The sequence below is a fragment of the Abrus precatorius genome, unplaced genomic scaffold (assembly GCF_003935025.1).
Source record: "Abrus precatorius isolate BTA unplaced genomic scaffold, Abrus_2018 Scaffold2, whole genome shotgun sequence".
NCBI lineage: Eukaryota > Viridiplantae > Streptophyta > Magnoliopsida > Fabales > Fabaceae > Abrus > Abrus precatorius.
In genome coordinates, this window is record NW_020874362.1 from 5366518 (window position 1) to 5388155 (window position 21638).

The window sequence follows — 21638 nt, forward strand, 5'->3', positions numbered from 1 at the left end:
AGTTATCTGATCTTTTAATTTAGAATTTTAAAAATGAAAATTTTTAACTGCACTTATATTATCATTCCATCAAATGTGTACTGACATGAGATTGTTGTACCTTAATTTATAGTGATAAATTTAGGTCTTAATAAATATATTTATGTTAAATATAGATAAATAACTTTACCCTTCTCATAATAGATATATTCATTATAAGTTTTTGATATATAATAGAAATTTATAATACATAATTAGTTTTAATTGGTATTAATAATTGTTTATTTATTGGATATAAAAAAGACCAGAGAAATATTGGAGGTAATATTTATTGTTAAAAAATTTAATAACAAAAGATAAATATGTAAAATAAAAAAGATAAAATACCCTCTAAATTTATATTAAGAACCAAAAAAATTTATAACAGAAAATAAATTATAATTTTTTTTATGATTAAATCAAATAATATTTTACTTTGAAACTGATGTAAATGGAATCGAGAACCTCTATTTTTTGGCTGAACGAGAACCTCTATTTTAACGATATATTTTCTGACTCTTTTATAAAAAAAATTATTTAAATCATATAGATTAATTTTTTTTGTTAAAATTAATTAATGTGTTAATTTTTTTAAAATCATAATATTATAAATTTACCCTTAATTGAATTTAAATTTTATTATTATATTAATTATTAAAATTAAAAAGTTTAAATATCAAAGTAAATATATAAAAATTAATAAACATTCTTAAAAATTTATACAATAAATATCCAATTTAGTCTTTATAATATTTATTTGACTCAATTTAATTCTAAAAAAAAGGTAAAGTCAACAAATAATTCTTCAAAATTATAAATGTAAGATATTTAATCCTTTCATTATTAAATTCAAGAGATATAAATATTTTATTTTATAACTGTTAAGAATTAAAATATTTATCATTTTTAGGGATTAAAATGTCCTTAAAAAACATAATAATTAATAAAAGTTAAAAAAATAAAAACTTTATAGAAAGAACCAGAAGGAGCAACGGTGGAATTAATGGAATGGGAACGTCCAGCCTTTGGCTTTGGAGCAAAATCCGAAGTGGAATTAAAGATGCTGCACAAGGTACAAGGCCTACACTGCACTGCAGGAGGCACTAATTTAAATGAAGAAGATTGAAAAAGTGCATTATTAATTGTTGAGTATTTCACACACGTCTTATCACCCACACGTGCGTGCATTCTCACACAGTCACACCCATCATAAGTCGTTGTGGTGTCCACCCGCACGAGTGGCTTTGTTTTCTTGTCTTCACTTCTCCCTTTCATTTTCTGCTAAACCGTAAATACAGCTTAGTGAACCCCCAACACGACAATAATTGTGGGTACAAAAATGTTTGCCAGAATGTCGTCATCATCATCCCCCATCAACAAAAGGTTTTCAACTCATTTCTTGTAATCACTTTTTTTTTTATTAAAACAGATTTTTAGGTTCAGAAATTTAAAATAATTTTAATTATAAATTATGTTATATCATATTGAAATAATTTTAGTTAAAAAAATTCTTAAGTGGTGTTCTGAAGCCTTGATTGACATTTACCTGTTAAAGAAATGGTTGGTGTACATCTAATTTTTGGGTGTAAGAAGTAGAAAAATAAATAAATAAAAGAAATATGATATACTAAAATAATATATAAAAATATAAATGTTATATTAATTTTATCAATAAACTATAATAAATTTTTTTTACTAATAATTTATTGATAAAAAATTTATAAAAATATAAATATGATTGTAAATTGTATTAATAGTTACAATAAAAAGATCTTTTACTAATGGTTTATTGAAAAATTTACTTTGAATTTTCACTTATTTTAATTGTAATATATTTCAATTTTGAAGTAAGGCCATCTTCACTTTCAAAATTTATAAAAATGAGGAAAAATATTAGTTAAGGAGCTTTCAGTTGTTTATTAATATTTTTTATAATTTTCTTTTTATATAGATTTTTTAAAGGTTTTTTTTTTGTTTATATCCGTTCAGATAAAGGTATTTAACAGTTTAAGTAATTATTATAGTTAATTATTTTCTTAAATCTCTCATCATTGAACAATTTTATGGTTTTTAAAATCTTTAATATCTTAAAATGATTTTAAATGCTTTTAACTTCAAATTAATTTTTGACATAGTTTATCAACAAATTTTGTTAATCAAATATAGCCTATGCACATATATATCTTTGGTGTTAATAGCATCTAAGCATGATAATTAGCTATATAATTATTATATACAATCCAAAAGCTAAGATGATATTCCTAAAACAAAACATTCTCACATATAGTTTTTACATTCTTAGTTATATTTAATTTTTTGGTTCACATTGATCATACTTTCACTTGAACAAGATTATCTTTGAAAGAGGATATTTTTAAATTAAACCAAAAAATATTTAGTTTTTCCTGCTAAATAATGCAGCCAAAGATTGCCAAGATTAAACCTTGGATGAATTTATCAAGATTGTCTAACAGGATTCCACGCATTATACCTATTGAGATTTGATTCTGGTGAACTTAACCAACGCAAAAGTATTTTTGAAAAACTTGATGTTTCCAGCAGTATTTTACTTGAAAAAAAGCCTTTCATGGCGTCACATACAATAACCAGAGACGATCAAGCACATCTATTTTAAATATATAATGATTATATATATATATATTGTTGAATGTAGAAACAAAAATTAATTTTTTATAAAAATAAAAAAAATAGATTAATAGATTAATAGATTAATTACCTATTTAAGTCTTGATAAATAACATTTAAATCAACTTTTCCCTTTTGATACCCAGCCCGCACTTTGTTTCGATGACCATATGCTTGTCAAATTAAGGATATTAATTGACCTTAGAAATTCAATTCCAGAGGAATGACATTACCTTCCATTAATCAATCCTGCAGGGTGCAATCCAGGCTATTGTGAGTTTATAATAAATTGTTAATGAATTTTGTTTTAAGAAGAGTAACAAATCATATATAGCTAACAAAAACATGTAACTACAAAAATAACAAAGAACAGTAAGAAGAATAATACAGTTCATAGTCACAGCTAAATAAAGCTTTATAAATATTTTGGAGTTTATTAAATTTTATTTTAATGACATTGTTTTTATATGTTTTATCTTTTGGTTACCTCCTTTCATAACAATTATTTATATTTTCATTTCTTATGAACATTCTTAACTGAGCATGCCTTACAATGATGAGATTCTCAAAATCTGTTTGTTGAGTTAGAAATGGCAACAATATATTTAAAAATTATGCAATAATTTCAAAAAAGTACATGAGAACTTTATTCCATTAGAATAAAGTATGTCCATTATTATATATTTATCAAAATAAAAAATTAAAGAAACTTAAATACTTAATCATATCTATGTATCTATTAAATATATATATACAGCCGTATCTATATTAATATGATTCTCACAACACTAATTTGATAAGTAAATATTAATGTCACTAATGTATATATAATAGCAACATATAATAATGATGATACCATTTAATAGAATTATAAATTTTAACTTCTATTCATTATATTAAAGGTTGGTTTAAAAAGATATTCCATAATACCAAACAAATCTGAAATAATAATTAAATATAAAATAGCTACTACACAAATGCTGGCAAGATAACTAATAAATTTACCATAGGTGGATGGTTCTCACTTGCAAAATTGTTACTATCAAATTCATTAATCAATGAATAAAAAAAAATGGTTGTGTAGAATAAAATATAGTGTTAAATTTGACAATTGCCCCAAATTTAAAATTTCTAAGACAATTATACATTTTTTTTGTAAGTATCTTTTAAATCTAGAAGCTTTCTCTTGAACTCAAATGCCATCCTCTCTTTCTAAGACATTTGTTATGAAAAGAAATCATAAAACTATAAAATTATCTTAAGGCTTAGATAACGAGAAATTAGACTATACTTTAATTTTATGTGAAAAGCTAATGTTGACTGCATTCAAATTATAATTATTGAAAAGTTAATGGGCCGAAAATCAAAATGTGGACATAAATATTTAATTTCATACATAATTCGGCACAGCCAAAAGCATTAAAAATATCTATGGGATGCTGGTTTTAAAAATAAATTAAATTCTAAATTTCGATGATGTAACCACAGAGATGTCGAAATTGACCAATCATAGAGAATAAGTGTGATTAGTCATAATCATGGATCGTGTACGAAACGTCAATTTAATTGCTTTACCAAATGTCTTTACAAAATGTCAGTGTTTGGTGTATGAACATGCAATGACTACAAATATTCCTGACGATGATGAAAACGTTCTTGTACATTTGTGTTCGTTGACATTTATAACTAAACCGACAGATCTTATCAGCAATATCTAAAGATAGTATTTGCAAAAAAATTCATGTAAAAAACGCGTCCATGATATTTGAACAAAATAACTCTTTAAATATTGCTGAGGATCCATGCTCAAGATATATTCGTCGTTATTGTTTGACCAACAACTAATTTGATTGTCCAAATATTATCAACTTAGTCTTAAAAAAATATTGGTAATAAATTAATTTTGATGGCTCAAAAAGGTGTTGTCCATTACCAACATGAATCTAAAGGTTGAAAAATCGATTAGACACAAAGAATGCTTCAGTTGAAGTGACTCACAATTTTGGGAAGGGATAAAACCACCTAATAACTACACATCTAATTATGATTTGGTGTTCTACAAAGGGTTAGGATCTCCTTGTTAACAGTCTCTTGATGTCTAGTTATTGAATGATGAGTGATTAAAAGATCGCAACTAGGGCTAGAACAGAGATGATGCTCTTGCAAATAATGTTATTTGACTGGTATCCCATGCTGCCATGCTATATCAAGCATATGGTATAACAATTATGTGCTTGATCATTATACGCATTACAAATATAATATTTTAAATGAAATGATTTTCTTGAAAAGGCCTGTCAATATACATTAATGCATTTTTTTAAAGGAAGAATACCTTTTCAGGTACACTTTCAAGTATAGGATTTAATGTATCAACACAAACGTTTCAATATGTTGAAACATCTACACAATAGTCTTAGCATACCAGCTCAACATTATTTGCACAACCATTACAAGTTGATAGTTTCATACCGACCACAATTATCAGTTGGTTTAATTATTGACACCCTTTCTGTCAGATTGAGTCATTAATCCCTTAGCCAACTCAATTTAAAAGAAAGAAAGTAAGGCTCAAATGAATTTTCATCAACCCATATCAATTTCATGGATCTAAATCTAATTATTATTGGAAGAAAACCACAGATCAGTTTCACATTAAAGTTTCCAACTCAATAGCAAGCGGAATTTCGACCAACGGATAGCTAAACCATAAGAGCGTAAAGCATGAATATAAACTTCTCAAATCATACAAATAGAAATTTGAGCAAGACTTAACAGTCAATTATATAATCTGGAAAATTACTTACATCAATACCCTAACTAAGTGTTTAGTAGCAAATCCTGAATAAAAAGTAGAAAAAATAAAATAACTCCATGGTTGATCTAGATGAAGGAAGAAGTTAATTTCTTACCCAATAAATTTTCTTTTAAAGCTCCCTCATACTTGTTACTCTTTTTATTTTTTAATTTATCAACCTCTATATATTAAATATTAGTCTTCATTCTTAAACAAAACTAATTTTAAAAATGAGCTATATAAAATAGAGTGTTTTTAAAAAAATTTGCTAGTTTGTTAAAGTACTTCAACCCAAGCTTCGAAATTCTAAAGCATTTTTCAAAAATATTCCTAGCCGAAGCTTTGCCGAAGCTTTAGTTTTCAAAGCTCTACCTCTGAACTCTTGGAATGGTTTTGCTCACATGCATTTGGGTTAGGTCTAGCTTTTGATCCATCTTCTCTTATTTTAATGGCCCATCCACAAAACAAAAGAAAAAACTTACCAAAAATTCATTCAAAAAGACTAATGTGAACTCACTAAATACACCTAAACAAAACAATCATACTCAAAATTAACTACAAATGAGCCTTTGTTGGGGAATTAATGATTTTTTAACCACTGTAAAAAGAATCCAGAAAAATAAAAAGACTATTTTAACCCAAAATATTGTTCCAATTTTACCTTATCATAGAACCTCGTCCTTTGTGACTTCTTGCAGTCGCAAACAATAGAACACTTACAATGAGCAAATACATTACAAAAACTCTTCATAACTTCAACCTCTTTCGCATCTTGTGCAACTTCCTCAATAAGCTTTGATGATATATTTTTCCCAATCATTCTCCTCATTGTCATACCATTAGAAAAAGCAGAGCAAGATACATGAATGGACTCCTCAAGATAAATTAAAGCTTACTAACATAAACGCAACTAAACTATTAAAAGGTTAGTTCACATAAAGATAAACAGTGAAATCAATGGTTGCAATTTCACATAAATGGTTGTTTACACATAATGGTTAGTTTATATAAATGGAATTAAAGGTAATACATTCATTTCCCAAAAGAGAGGAGTATAATTTGAAAAATTAGAGAAAGTATTACAACTTTCTGTAGTAATAATAGAAGGGAGAATTTTGTATCTTAGGAAGAAGTTTTAAATATTTATACTCCTTAAAGCATGATTTGTAGAAATTTAATTGATAAATTAAGTGATAATTTTTTTTATGATTATGCCAATTTAAATTTTGATAAATTAGACATTTGATGTGCATTTGAATGGACAACTTAATCAAGATAGTTATTCAATAAATAAGCTCATTTTATTTTATAGTTAATATTATAAATATAACTATAAAATTTATTAAGACAAATTAAAGATAATTTATTATGATAAGTTATATAGAGAAACTTATTAAAATAAGTGTAAAAGAATTAAAAAATTTATAAACCATTTTTCTAAATTGTGTGTAAACTCTTTCAAACACATCATTATAGATGTGTTATTGTATAGTGAAAAATTACTTATATTTTAAAATATATTATATTTATGAAAAAATAAATTCACACATTAAAGTTTGTTAGGCACAAATTTTTATATTACTTTGACCTTTCATAATTTATAAGTACATAAAAACTTAAGTAAAGTCTATATTATCAAGAAAGGTATATAATGTTATATTAAAAAAATTGTGTAAAATAAATAAACATGGGAGATATTAAGTAAAATTTCATGAAGCCTAAGAAGATGTGAGTATAATTTGTCTTATATTAAATAAAAGTGTGCTATGAAATATTATCAAAATTTTAATCCTATGGTATTTTTTAAAGTGAGTTTCCTAAATAAATTTTTTTAAATTTAATTGCATTAATAAAATTTAATATTTAAAAATACTTATTAAATGGGTACAAAAAAAATACTTATTAAATGACATAAGTATCTTTTAAGATATAAATAAACACTCCAACTTTTTAAAAGATTAAGATATGATTATATTAATTTTTTTAAAATTGTCTCTTAATTAGATTTTAAAAAAGTGGTTACTATTTTTTATTTTATCTCATTATTTTAGTCTTTCATATGGAACAAAAATTATATTTTTAAAGAATTAAGTTTGTTGTAAAATTTTTAAAAAATCAATGTGCTAAATCTACTTATTTTGAACAAATAAATTTATTTAATTAATAACAAAAATAAGGTTTGAACAATTTTTTTCATAACAAGAACTATTATCACGCAAATTAATTAACGTAGAGTTGTTTCAATTTAATTAATAAATTTACGTTTAAGTATTTGAAAGTATAAATATATTAAATATTTAATTTTTTTACGTTATCCAGCTTTAGCAAGTATACAAAATGATAAAAGAGAGAGAGAGATAGTAAAAAAACAAAAGAAAAAAAAGTTATTGAATGCCGAGTTATTTCCAAATTTAGCTGTAGTGGGTTTATCAGCTAGCCAAAAGCATTAAATTAAACAGTACACCGTTGCACATGGAGTATATAAATGAACTACGAGTTAATAAAAATGGATATTTAAGCATAATATATTAAATTACATTAATAAAGAGCATGTTTCCAAGTGTAAAGCCTATTTTTTGGCTACTTTCCGCTGCTCCTTTTCTGCTTAAAGACAGAAGAGAAGCTTATAAAAGCACCCCATTGGCTTCACACTTTCATTAGGTTCGATTCCATTCAAACACACTTGCTTTGAGATTTCACGCCAAAAATTGGAAGCTCCATTCCATCAATTGTAAAACCTTTTCCTCACCTTGTATCAAACTGCACATGCAAGTTCCATTTCTTTGAACTTTTTTTTCATTAGAGAGAGAGAGAATCCAACAAGCTAGCTCCATGTCAGACTCACACCTCACTTTCTGTTTTCTTTCTTGCATCCTTGCTCTCATTGTAATCTTCATTTTCATCAGAAGAAGAAAACCAAGGTTCAATCTTCCCCCTGGCGAAATGGGATGGCCCCTTCTTGGGGAAACCATTGGGTATTTGAAGCCTTACCCTGCTATCACAATAGGAGAATTTATGGAGAAGCATATAGCAAGGTAAAAAAAGAAAAAAATTATTAAAAAATCAGCATCCCCCACAAAATTCTAAACTTACCCATGTTCTATTTAAAAGTTAAAAAAATTCTGAAATTAAGATTGTTCAACATGTGCAGGTATGGTACAATTTATAAGTCAAAGTTGTTTGGTGAGCCAGCCATAGTCTCAGCAGATGCAGGGTTGAATAGATTCATATTGCAAAACGAAGGGAAGTTGTTTGAATGCAGCTATCCTAGGAGCATTGGGGGAATACTTGGAAAATGGTCTATGTTGGTGTTGGTTGGGGACATGCATAGGGACATGAGGAATATATCACTCAACTTTCTCAGCAATGCAAGGATCCGAACGCAGCTATTGAAAGAGGTGGAGAAACATAGCCTTCTAGTTATAAGCTCGTGGAAGGAAAATTGCTCATTCTCAGCTCAAGAAGAAGCAAAGAAGGTACCTAACTAACTAACTTGTTTTCTTCTCAAAATTTGATTGTTCTAGTGAAAAAGAAGAGCACAAGAATTAATTAAGAGTTACTTCCGCTTGAATTGTAGTTCACCTTCAATTTTATGGCGAAACATATCATGAGCTTGGATCCTGGGAATCTCGAGACAGAACAATTGAAGAGAGAATATGTCTCTTTCATGAAAGGTGTGGTATCTGCGCCTTTGAATTTCCCCGGAACTGCATACAGGAAAGCACTAAAGGTAATAATAATAATAAATTAATACTTAATTATTAATTTAGAGAACACCCCCTTCTTCTATTTTTAAAACAGTACTGAATTTTTTAATATTTTAACTTTGTAACATTTCCTTTACTTTGTTTTATATATATTACAGTCTAGGTCCACCATACTGAAGTTCATAGAGGGGAAAATGGAAGAAAGGGCCAAGAGAAACCAAGAGGGAAAGAAAAGTTTGGAGGAAGATGATCTTCTAAACTGGGTTTTGATGCATTCAAATCTTTCAACTGAGCAAATTCTTGACTTGATTCTGAGCTTGCTCTTTGCTGGCCATGAAACTTCATCGGTAGCCATAGCTCTAGCTATTTACTTCTTGCCGGGTTGTCCTCGAGCTATACAACAATTAAGGGTAACAAGTACCGCGATGCTACGTGGAATATTTTCTTAGGATTGTACTTTTCAACTTCAAACATCAATAAAAATGTCGAGAAACTTTACTAAACCGATAATTATTATTTTTTCTTTTTGGAAAATAATAGGAAGAACACGTAGAAATAGTCAGATCGAAGAAGCAAACAGGGGAAGTTGAATTGACGTGGGATGATTACAGAAGTATGGAGTTTACTCACTGTGTAAGTCACAATGTTGAACAAATATCTTACACTTTTTTCTTCTTACAGTTCTTTGTATACCCAAATCTTGACCATCCATCGTACATTTATTGATATTTCTAATGTTAAAAAGTCTTCTCATTAACAGCCATAAAGTTGGTGCAATACGAATATATGATAAATAAATTGAGGCATATCAACCTGTCCTTTTTTTTGTCTCTTTATCTATAAAATAATATTATTCAATATTTAAAGTTCGCATTAAAAAATATAAAATGGGATGAAACCCATTAACATGTTTACAAATTACAACAGATCGACATGCATTAATAATAATTTGCTCTTGGCCTTCGTCTTTTTCTTTATGAAGGTTGTGAACGAAACACTTAGGCTGGGAAATGTTGTGAGGTTTCTTCACAGGAAAGCTCTGAAAGATGTTCGGTACAAAGGTAAGTAGGGGAATAGTGTTACTATTAGTTAATATTTTTGGTCGAAAGAAAAGAAAAACGAAAGAGGAAAGATTGGTTTAGGTGCTATAGGAAAAGGGAAAGGTGCCGGAAATCCAAGTCCTTTTGAGTATTGAAAATGTGTGTGTGTGTTTGAAAGGTTATGACATTCCATGTGGGTGGAAAGTTCTTCCGGTGATTGCAGCGGTGCATCTGGATCCTTCACTTTTTGACCAACCTCAACAATTCAATCCATGGAGATGGCAGGTCAGTTCTATTTATAACTATAGATTGCACGCCTTGTATGATTATTATCCATTACTTTTTTTTTCCTTCTTTTCTAAAGCCATGGTTTAAAGTGTATGTTAGAAAAAGGGAAAATGATTAATAAGCACTAAGTAGAGGTCCCCATCCCCTAGCACTTGAATTGAATTGTTGCTTGCTGTGGATTCCCACATGCAATCACTCCATTCCTTGGAGCGGTGTGGCCCGGGAGTGAACAAAATTCAATTATAATTGATGTTCAGATTTTGCCATAAAGGGTATTAGTTGCCTTGCTTATAGTCAATCTTGGCCAAGACAGAATGGATAATTCCTTACACTAATCTTATTTGTGTTTGATACTTCAGCAGACATTTTAGATCCATGTAAATGTATTTTATTATTTTTATTTTCATTTTATCTTTTTACTTTTATATTAATATAGATATAATTATTATACTAATTAAAATAATAATATATTATTAAATTTAATTAAAACTCATTGACATTATGAATTATTACATAATTAAAATTCGTTACTTTTTGTAATAATTACTTTAAAAATCATATATCAGATAAATTTTAATTGATGATATTATGATTATTTTATATTCATGACATATCAAAATTAAATTCTATGTTATTTTGTTTGTAAAAATTATAGGAAAAAATTATTTTGTTCAAAATTATCATTTTATGCTAATTTATAATTTATACATTATGTTATAACTTACAGCCACCTGATATTTTATAATTTAAAAATTGATTAAACTCCTATGTTAATATTATGTATGCTAGTTGAATGGCTAAGCTTATATAGGTCACAGACTCGCAGCTCCTTTAGTTTAGTTTTCTTACTTTCTAGTACAAAACACTTCACATTCGGCGCTTCAGAATCAGGCCCCCACATGCGGTAGACACGCCGTACAGCTTTGACAAAGCTAAAAGAATGCTTGATCCGTTTATCGTTGTTGTTGACTTAGTCCTAACTTGATAGTTCTATTAGAGTTAGATTCTCTAAAATATCCACACTTTATAGTACGGAAATAATTAAATAAAATGAACTGTTTTATGAAAAAGTGAGTATTTCTCATGAAGTTTAATTTGGGGTGGTCGTGAGAATCAACATTTTGTATATTTATGGTTCGATTATAGGCAATCATAAAGACTGAAACTTAAAAGTAGAGAATTTAGAATATTTTAAAAAGTCTCTAGTGGTCATGAAGCATGTCCAAGTTAAAAAGGCTAAATTTCACGTTGATGAACAAAGTGATGGCTGAAGAAAGAAGGGTATGAGGGTTAGTGCACAAGTGCTCGCAAGTGTTGGGTGTGGTTAGCTGTTGGTCACGATTAGCATTAACATGGGTAGGGATATAGTAGCTACAGATCAAGTGTCGTAATCGGCGGAGAAGGATCTTGGGAACAGTGAGGGTCCCACTGGATGCCATGATGATGATCACGCCTCTTTCTGTGCACGTGTGGCCATGGCCCTGTGGTTCCGGATCATAAATGCCCGTGTGCAAGTGGGCCTCTCACGTGCACGTGCATGTATCTGTGCCTTTTCTTTTCCACCATCTCCTCTTCTACTCTTTCTACCCGCTCTTCATTTTTTACTTTTATTCAGATCAAACACGAAAAATACCACCGCTGAATGAAACAATGTATCTTCGTTTAATTTTGTCTTTTTTTTTGGGTCAAAGTTTAATTTGTCTAAGGCCTTTTAAAATTAAGTATTCAGGTCCAAAATAAAAATCTTCAGGCCTCTTTTGGTGTCAACTTTAAAGGCCCAATGGAAGCCCATAAGTCATCCACTTTTTAATGGGATTGTCAGGCTAGACTTAAAACACAAGCTAGGGTACCAGCAAACTTAAAACACATTTAAAGGGAGATTAAATTCTCCATATAAACCAGACCCTAACTAGCCATATTAACGTTAATGCTAATAGAGGTCAAACCTTCTAATAATAAGCCAACAATGTAACAACTCAATAATTTTTAACAAAAGCTAACATTTGTTTATCTTAATCAGAGGAATAGTTTTATTTCTGTTACCTGTAGTGTAGAGTAACTTATATTATTCGCAAGGTATCAATTTATACAAATATTTTGATTATATTATTTTTGCTTCAAATATTGACAATGAGGTTGGATGCAGGGCAATAATAAAAGTGGAAATTGTAAAAACACGAACAATAACTTCATGCCGTTCGGAGGAGGAACAAGGTTGTGTGCGGGATCAGATTTAGCTAAACTTGAAATGGCTGTGTTCCTACACCACCTCGTTCTCAACTACCACTGGGAACTGGTCGATGCAGATCAACCTGTTGCATACCCTTTTGTTGATTTCCCCAAAGGCCTATCCGTCAGAGTCCAAAGCTACAAAACAGAAGGCATAGCATGAAAATTGGTTGAAACTAGCGCGTAGCTTACATGAACGTAGGGAAGACAGATGAAACCAACTAGCTAGTTTTCAAAACCATGCATTAGGATCACTACTTTCTCTACTCACATTTTCTTCTCGCTCTTGTTTTCATTATATCCTGTACTCAACCTGCATTGTACATCATTTTATATATTCCTCCCATGTAGGACTAGTGAATACTAAATGCATGCAATGTGAGTAGTATGACATTTACTTTCCATCCTCACTGTAATTCACCTTCTGTATTATATACAAATAATCCAATAACCTTTAGTACTACTGTGTTCTGCTACTTTCCTTCAAATTTCCTTCTTCAAGCGAAAATGATTTTGTCTTTAGCATCACTGTGACTGTAATTGAATTACACTTGCTCCCGACACAAGGTTACATAGTACTGAAAACAATGAGAATTTTATAAGGATATGGCGATGGTCAAATCATAACATGTTATAGATTTTGCTTGTAAGAGTACTTGGGACTAAGCTGCGGATTCCATTTTGACACTTATTGGACAATGGACATTCCTCCACCGGATGATCAATCGTCTATTATAATACCCACCTTTAGTTTGAGAAAATAAAATATAATAAAACGCAATCTCTTGTGAAAAATAAGGGGACACGTCACTGATCCTATATATGATCCAAAAGACACTACAGGGCAAGATGTGTGCCAGGGAATTAGGATTAACTATAACACTATAAAGGGAATCTAATCCTCACCCAAAGATCTAGATACCCATCGAAGTTGAATGCAATATGGGGAGATTACCCCTCACTGCAAGCTTTGGCACTTCATGTTCAGCGGAGTTTCCTTTTTTGGCATCCCAAGGAATCCGTGATGAATTGGATTAAACTTATCTTTCGAAACTATCTCATTATTGGGATACTACTTTTTTCAATGGCAACCAAGAGTTGAGCATAATGGTCGGATACTTGTAGAATTATTTTTTATGAAATTTACTTTTCAAGTTATTGAATATAATTAAAATACGCACATAGTTTAATCTGAATAAAATATTTTTATTAAAAATTATGAAAATTAATTTTCTACTTTAAAATAATATTCTTTAAAATGATACTTCAACGCTTAAACTTGTTTAACTTGGGTGAATGGAGTGAGTTTATATAAGACGTAGAGACAAGTAAATTAATTATATACACGATAGGATCCAATCTTTATGTTACACTGAAACGTCAATAACACTCAGCTGAATTATTTCAAAAACTAACATGAGAAACTTATATGCATTTGGTTTCAGAAGGACAACCGCTTTAACCTTCTTAAGGTGTGTTTCAGCATACACTATTGGATCTTCATTTCACTAGCATCTGACTTGCCTCGTTACTGCTACTTGAGGAGAATTACTTGGCTTTTTGCTTCTTATGCTTTGATCTTGGATCTTATGTCAAAAAATTTTTACTAGCATATTTTTACTTTTGTCAAAAAATTTGGTTTAGGATCTTATGTCATTGCAATCATAAGTTGTCGTAGTATCGTAGACAATTAAACATGAACTCTAGCTAGAAATTTTCAGTGAGATGGCTTCAATAGATAGTATATTACGATTCTATATATTATTTTCTGAATTTCCTTTCTTTCGGAGTTTATTGCACGGACTTTTCAAATAATGGTTGAAGCGCAATAATTGGAGATACAATTACCTCCTTTTTAGTATTTGTCCAGGATAGGGTTTTTATCGTAAGAGTTTGGAAATGATAATTAAAAAAATAAAAAGGGGTGAAAATAGTAAGAAAAAAAAAGGGTGCAGAACGCAATATTCATTAAGGTTGGATCTGGATCCTTTCCGGTTTACACGAGAACAGAACCGTCTAATTTCAATTTGCATAAACGAATCCTTGCTCAATGTAAAGTAGAGGTTCCCACTTAAATTCGCTTATGTAGCGAAGCAAACCGTGAAATCAATGTTGAATGTTTGGTACATAGGGCAGCAGTGGTTGTTCTGGTCGATGATATAACTGTTGAAAATCCAATAAATTTGCAGATCCGATTTTTATGCTATTTAAAATAAAAGTCATGTTAACTATTTGTTAAGTTTGTTTCTTTCCTTTTTTTAGGAATAATTTGTTTGTAGTTTTTATCTATCAATTCTGTTTTAGATTTGTTTTATATATAGTTGCATTGCATATATGAATAAAAAAATAATTTTTAAAGTTAAGTTTCCGTTTTTGACTCCTTTCACTCTTTACATCAATGTAAATAAAAATAAGAAATTGATATCGAGTCCTTATCTTTGAGGGATTTGTGAATTGAGAGAAACACTAATAGAAGAAAACATTATGGTGAGGAATATGAGTTATGGGCTGCAAGGATAATCTATCATTTTGAAACATTGAATCTTTGGGAGGCAGTAGAAGAAGAATTATGACGTTTTTGTATTGCCTGAAAATTCAACGCTAGCTCAACTAAAGTATCACAAGGAGATAAAGACAAAAAAGACAAAGGTAAAAAATTGCCTTTTTTCTGCTATGTCAAAAATTACTTTTACAAGAATTATGAATTTAAAATCTGCCAAAGAGATTTGGGATTATCTCAAGAAACAATATTCTAGTTGTGAAAGAATCAAAGGCATACAAGTGCTCAACTTGGCTAGAGAATTCGAAATGCAGAGCATGAAGAAGACATAAACAATTAAAAGCTATGTTGATCGATTCATGAGTATAGCAAATAAAGTGCAGCTTCTCAGGAAAGACTTTCCCGATAAAAAAATAGTTCAAAAAATATTAGTTACTGTACCAGAAAAATATGAATCAAAGATATCAGCATTGGAGGACTCAAAAGACCTGTCAACCATCACCTTGGGAGAATTAGTAAATGCTTTACAGGCCTAGGAGCAAAGAAGAATGATAAGGAAAGAGAAGACTGTACAAGGTGTTTTTCATGTAAAAGCACAAAATTCAAAATGTGCCAAAAACAACAAATGGGAGAACAAAAAGCTAGAAGGCACTAACAAGTAGCAAGCAAGGTGAGAACTTTCTTGTAACACTCTCTTTTAATTTTTTGTTAATTTATGTTTTGTTTAATATTAAGTAGTATTAAAGTGCATTTAAAAGAAAGTATAAAGAATTTTTGGAAGAATTTTGGTGTAAAAGATCTCGCTTAGGCGAGGTAAATCTTGCTCAGACAAGATTTGAGCATGCAGAAATACAATGTTGTATGGCTATCTCGCTCAGGCGAGATGATTCTCGCTCAAACGATATATGATTAATTCAGCTTAACTGTCACCTCGCCCATACGAGAGTGATCTCGCTTAAGTAAGATGGGATATCTCGCCCAGGCAAGATAGGTCGCTCAAGCGAGGACTCACAAGAGAAATATCATGCTCTCTGGACGCTATCTCGCTTAAGCGAGATGGAGTTGGCTCAAGCGAGCATATCAGAAAATAGTGGGCAAAACCATTGTTTGCATATCTCGCTCAGGCGAGAGACCCATCGCTCAAGCAAGATGTCTGTTGCTCAAGCGAGATGTTCCTCGCTTAAGCGAGAGCGCGCAAGGTTGAGAGGTATTTAAGAGATTTCTAGCATAGAAATTTTATTTTATTCTAAACTCACGTCTCTCTCGCAGTTTTCTGTGAACTCTCTCTTCTATTCTCTAGATAAAAGCTTCAGAAACTCTGATTTCTTCTCAAATCCAAGTTTGGAAGTTGAATCTAAATAACTCTAAGTAAGTTTCTTCAGATTAAACTTGATTTTCTTCAATTATTTTTCATGTTTTGTTCCTTATAGATATCTCTTGGTATTCAGGAGAACTTCAATAGTTGACCCTTGATCCCTTTCAACATCTCTTTGTGAACTCATCTTCGAGATAAGGAGGACTCTATTTTGTCATTATACTACAGTATTTATTTCGTGCTCATTAGAGCACTGTTACATGAACATTTTATGAGAATATGTGATTGAAATATCTATTGTATGAATAATGAATAAAAAGATGCTTGTTTGATTATTTGTACTAAATGGCTGTTATATGCATTATACGATGAATGCTTAATGTGAAATATTATGAAACTTGCTGAGTGATTATGTTGTAATTTTTATGAAATATGTATGGATGAAATGATATTAATCTGAAGGATTTAATAATTGTACCTACCTTAATAAGGGTATGAGTGGAATGAATTTAGTCTGGAAGTACTTTACTAAGCACGATCTTATGAATGGAAAAAAAGATAACTCTAAGAATGACTTAAGAGTCGAATATGGATTGGATTTAGTGTGAATAGTTACAGAAATACATTGGGGGTATAAATTCCAGAGATGATGAAAATATGGAGGAAATGTAGGGTGGTGAGGGATATTCGTGTATGTGTACACACGCTTTCTGAGAGTGAATGCATCACATAACCTCACACTCATTTCCTGACTAGACTTCTGACTATGCCTTTGCTAAGAGGCCTGATTATTGTACATGTTGTATTCGTGTGCATGAGCTAACTGGCGACTATTTACCTAGTTAAATAAGACCTTAAGAAATGCTGAAGGCATCAATACCTATGATCACAGTGCACTGGGAGTGCGTATTGAAATGAGAGAATGAAAAATGTGTAATAAATTACTGTGTTGTGCAGATGTGAATGTGTTTGCAATATGAATAAGTGTGAAAATAGATGTATTGTATTTATATTATAAGTGATGATTTTGTGATATAATGTTTTAAAAATGATAGAATAGACGCTCATCCTTACTAATATTTTCAAGAAAACTTGATGACGGAGCCTTAGGGAAGAGTTAGATTAATAGATAATTCAGTACATAATAGGCTTAATTTTGTATTTAATGAATATCAAAGACTATGTTACTTTAAATTTGTTGTTCTTGTGGAAAATGAACCTAGGACGTTTGTTATGTTAGAGATGGATTTCTTTTGTAGTATTTCGTTTGATTTTCCTAGGAGTAGAATACATCATACCCTATGTATCTTTATGTACAGTGCTATTGTTAGAATTCCAGCAGCCCTCACATATTTATTTACCTATTACGACCACGACCACCTCGAAAGACTATCCAGATGGACCTTTTAGCGTGTTACTGGCATAGAGGTCACAACTGATTCAGGTGATCGTTGCCTGAGATTAGATGATGATTTGAATTTGGAGGATTTGGCCGACATAGAGAGTTGGGATGCTAGTGATGAATAGAACCGATCTTCAGTAGTTTGGTTATGGGGAGACTGCTCTAGGACTTGAATTTGCATATATGTTGTAATTATTTTGATTATGTAAATATTGTTTGAAGTCCCATATATTTTGACAAACAATTTGTAAACTTTTATATCTGATATAAGTAATGTATATTTAGGTTTCCTACTGTGAATACTAAATTTTAGTTGTAATATTTATTTATTCTTTCTGTAATTTATTATTATTGTTCTGCTAGCATTGCAAAGTTTGAAATTATCATCTACATATGTCTATTGAAAAGAGAACTGCAAAATTTTTTTATAATAAAGTTCATTATACACAAAATTTGTATTTTATCTCAATTTATAAGTGATGAAATATACATTGTACAGATTTAAAATTTTAGGACGTTACATTTCCCCCTTGTCCACATTGCAAAAAGACAAATCATCCAAAGGAAAAATGTTGGTGGAGGCCAGATATCAAGTATAGAAAATGTGGTGATTTGGGACATGTAGAGCGAGTCTGCATGTCTAAATCAGAAGAGATAAATGTGCCTTTAGAGGAGCAAGAAGATGAGCAACTCTTTATTACAACATGTTTTGCTACAACCAACTGTTCTAGTGACTCATAGTTAATAGACAGTGACTGCACAAACCACATGACCAACAACAAGAAGCTTTTTAAAGAACTTGACAAAACCACCATCTCCAAAGTAAAAATTGGAAACGATGATTTTATCTTAGTTAAAGGGAAATGAACCATTGCTATTGAAAGCTTGATAGGTTTGAAGTATATCTCTGATGTTTTATATGTGCCTAACATTGACCAAAATTTGCTTAGTGTTGCACAACTTGTGAAAAAGGGCTTCAAAGTCATATTTGAAGATAACTGGTGTTTGATCAAAGATGCAAAAGGCAAAGATGTATTCAGAGTGAAAATGAGATCTAATAGCTATGCTCTAAATATGATGGAGGAGGAGCAAATAGCTTTTTCAAGCACAACCACCAATGCTGATCTACGGCATAAAAGACTTGGACATTTTCATCTTGCAAGACTGTTATACATGCAGAAACATGCCTTGGTGAAAGGTGTCTTGATGCTTGAAGACGATGCTTGAAGACAAGTTGGTAGATTGTGTGGCTTGCTAATTTGGTAAGCTAATCAGAAAACCATTTCCTCAAACCACTTGGAGAGCAACTTAAATGCTACAACTAGTTCATACAGATGTTGGGAAACCTTAGAGAGTATTGTCTTTAAATGTATTTGTAGAAAATCAAAGTGGTTGCAAGTTACAAATAAAAAGGTCTGACAATAAAAAAGAATATACAAATGACGTTTTTGATAAATTTTGTGAAGAAACTGGCATTGAGCACCAACTTACAGTACAATACACCCCACAACAAAATGGTATAAGTGAGAAAAGAAATTAGAAGCATCATGGAGATGATGAGGTGTATGTTACATGAGAAAGATTTACCAAAGAAGCTGTGGGCAGAGGCAGCAAACACTGATGTATTTTTGCTGAATAGGCTACCAACTAGAGTTGATAACAAACATTATAGAAGCTTGTTGGTTACTTAATATATCTTACTGCAACTAGACTTGACATTTTGTTTGTAGTAAGTTTACTTTCAAGGTTCATGCATTGTGCTAGTAAAATACATTTTCAAGCTACCAAACGAGTTGTTAGATATATTAAAGGCACTTTAGATTATGATGTGATGTACTCTCATTCTCATAATTTTAAGCTTCATGGATATTCTGATATATTGACTAGACATGTTGTGTTAATGACATGAGAAGCACCTTTGGTTACTGTTTTTCTTTTGAATCTAGAGTTTTTTTCTTGGTGTTCTAAAAAACAAGATGCTATAGCTCAGTCAACCGTTAAAGTGGAGTATGTAGCTTCTATTGTTGCTGTGAATCAGTATCTTTGGATCAAGAAAATTATGACAAATTTGAATATGGAACAAGAAGAAAGCACATAGATTTTTATGGACAATCAAGTTGCAATATCAATTGTCAATAATTTGGTATTTCACGGCAAAACTAAGGATCTCAAGATAAAGCATTTTCTTTTAAGAAAGGTTCAAAAGGGAGGAAAAATTAATTTACTAAACAACAAAACATAGAATCGCACTTCCAACAGTCAAATTTGAATACTTGAAACAAAAAACTTAGAGTTTGCAGTTCTAAAGTCAAGAAGGAATATTAATGAGATAACTGTTAGAATCCTAATAAATCTGAAAATTCAACTTTATGCTATTTGAAATAAAAGTTATGTTAATTATTTGTTAAGTTTTTTTATTTCTTTTTTTTAAGAATAATTTGTTTGTAATTTTTATCTATCAATTCTATTTTAAATTTATTTTATATACAGTTGACCGCATATAAATAAAAAAATGTTTTACGAAAATAAGTTTTTCTTTTTACTCCTTTCACCCTTTACATCAATGCAAATAAAAACAACAGTTCTGGGTCTGGGTTAATACATGCTTCTTCGTCAAGGACCTCAAAAGTAGCCTCCATCAATTCATCATCTAATATGGGTAGCAAAACATGTATATTCACTTTTGAAAATTTCCACGATTCCAGTTGTACGGAAAAAAAGAATAATCTAAAGAATAGCCAGTAGAAACTTCTCATCCACCAGAGCCCTCTTCTGTCTCTAGTGAACCATTGCTCACTCTAAAGCTTGGTAAATAGTAGATGTTCGTCAGAAGTGATTCCAAGAACCTATCTTTCTCTAAGGATATCATTTCATCTTTAAGCCTAGAAAAGAAATGTAAGTCCAATGAAGGTTCCATGGTCTGCTAGAGTTTGATGAAAAAAAGAGAAGTTGCAGAAGACGTATTTCAGATCATAACGTAAGGCGCCATAAACCTCTCCTTGAAGTTGTCCAAGTAAGTCCTGAACCACTGCTTTGTATTAACTAAGGTCTTAAGTAAATCTAAATTTGTTTCTTCTTAAATTAAAAAGTTATCTACTTTTTTCTTTACTGTTTACACTGTATTTTGATTTGTTTTTTTTAAATTCTACTCAACACACCCATTTTTATTTTTTTTTACATCTCATTATCTTATTTCTTAAGAAAAAATATGATCAGATAAGGAAAGAACTGTGTTAAAATACTTAAAATTATCTCTTGCGAAGGTTAAAAATACTATTGAGTTGATTTTTCTTTTGAAAAATAACTTTATCCATTAAAAATAATTTGAAAATTCTTAGAAGAAAATTCTCTTTCTAAAATTCATCCTTAGGAGGATTGTGTTTCAGAGGAACTTGTAGGCGTCTAGGACTATGCCATATCTTGATCCCTTGTTTTTGAAATGATGAATGATTTATTACTCATCAAATAATAATTGTTGCTCTGATTCGTGCAATTCATTCAGTTCCATTCGTATAATTGAGTGAATTGATTAAATTTAGACGTAATTAAATTGAATAAGTAATAAACACATGGAAGCAATTATATCACTTATTTAAGATCACCTATACTTATAAATAATAATTCGTATTATTTAAAATTTTGTTAATCTCAACTCTTTTAAAAGAAAATAAACGAATAATAATACTAAAATTTATT

At 30.2% G+C, this 21638-nt stretch overlaps 2 protein-coding genes across 2 annotated transcripts in view; one reads left to right on the plus strand and one right to left on the minus strand.

The window, feature by feature from the left end:
• Positions 1-6290, minus strand: part of LOC113859348 — a 28939-nt gene extending 22649 nt beyond the window's left edge. Inside the window, exon 1 of the mRNA XM_027492149.1 lies at positions 6136-6290. Coding sequence (XP_027347950.1) covers positions 6136-6290 — 155 coding nt within the window. The remainder of the gene's footprint in view (positions 1-6135) is intronic.
• Positions 6291-8293: 2003 nt separating this feature from the next.
• On the plus strand, positions 8294-19169 carry LOC113859349 (cytochrome P450 90B1-like). Its single transcript, XM_027492150.1, has 9 exons — positions 8294-8496; positions 8613-8937; positions 9039-9191; positions 9327-9578; positions 9709-9801; positions 10151-10229; positions 10387-10493; positions 12643-12877; positions 18835-19169. Exons 1-9 carry the CDS (start codon positions 8294-8296, stop codon positions 19167-19169), a joined length of 1782 nt encoding a protein of 593 aa, XP_027347951.1.
• Positions 19170-21638: the final 2469 nt, after the last annotated feature.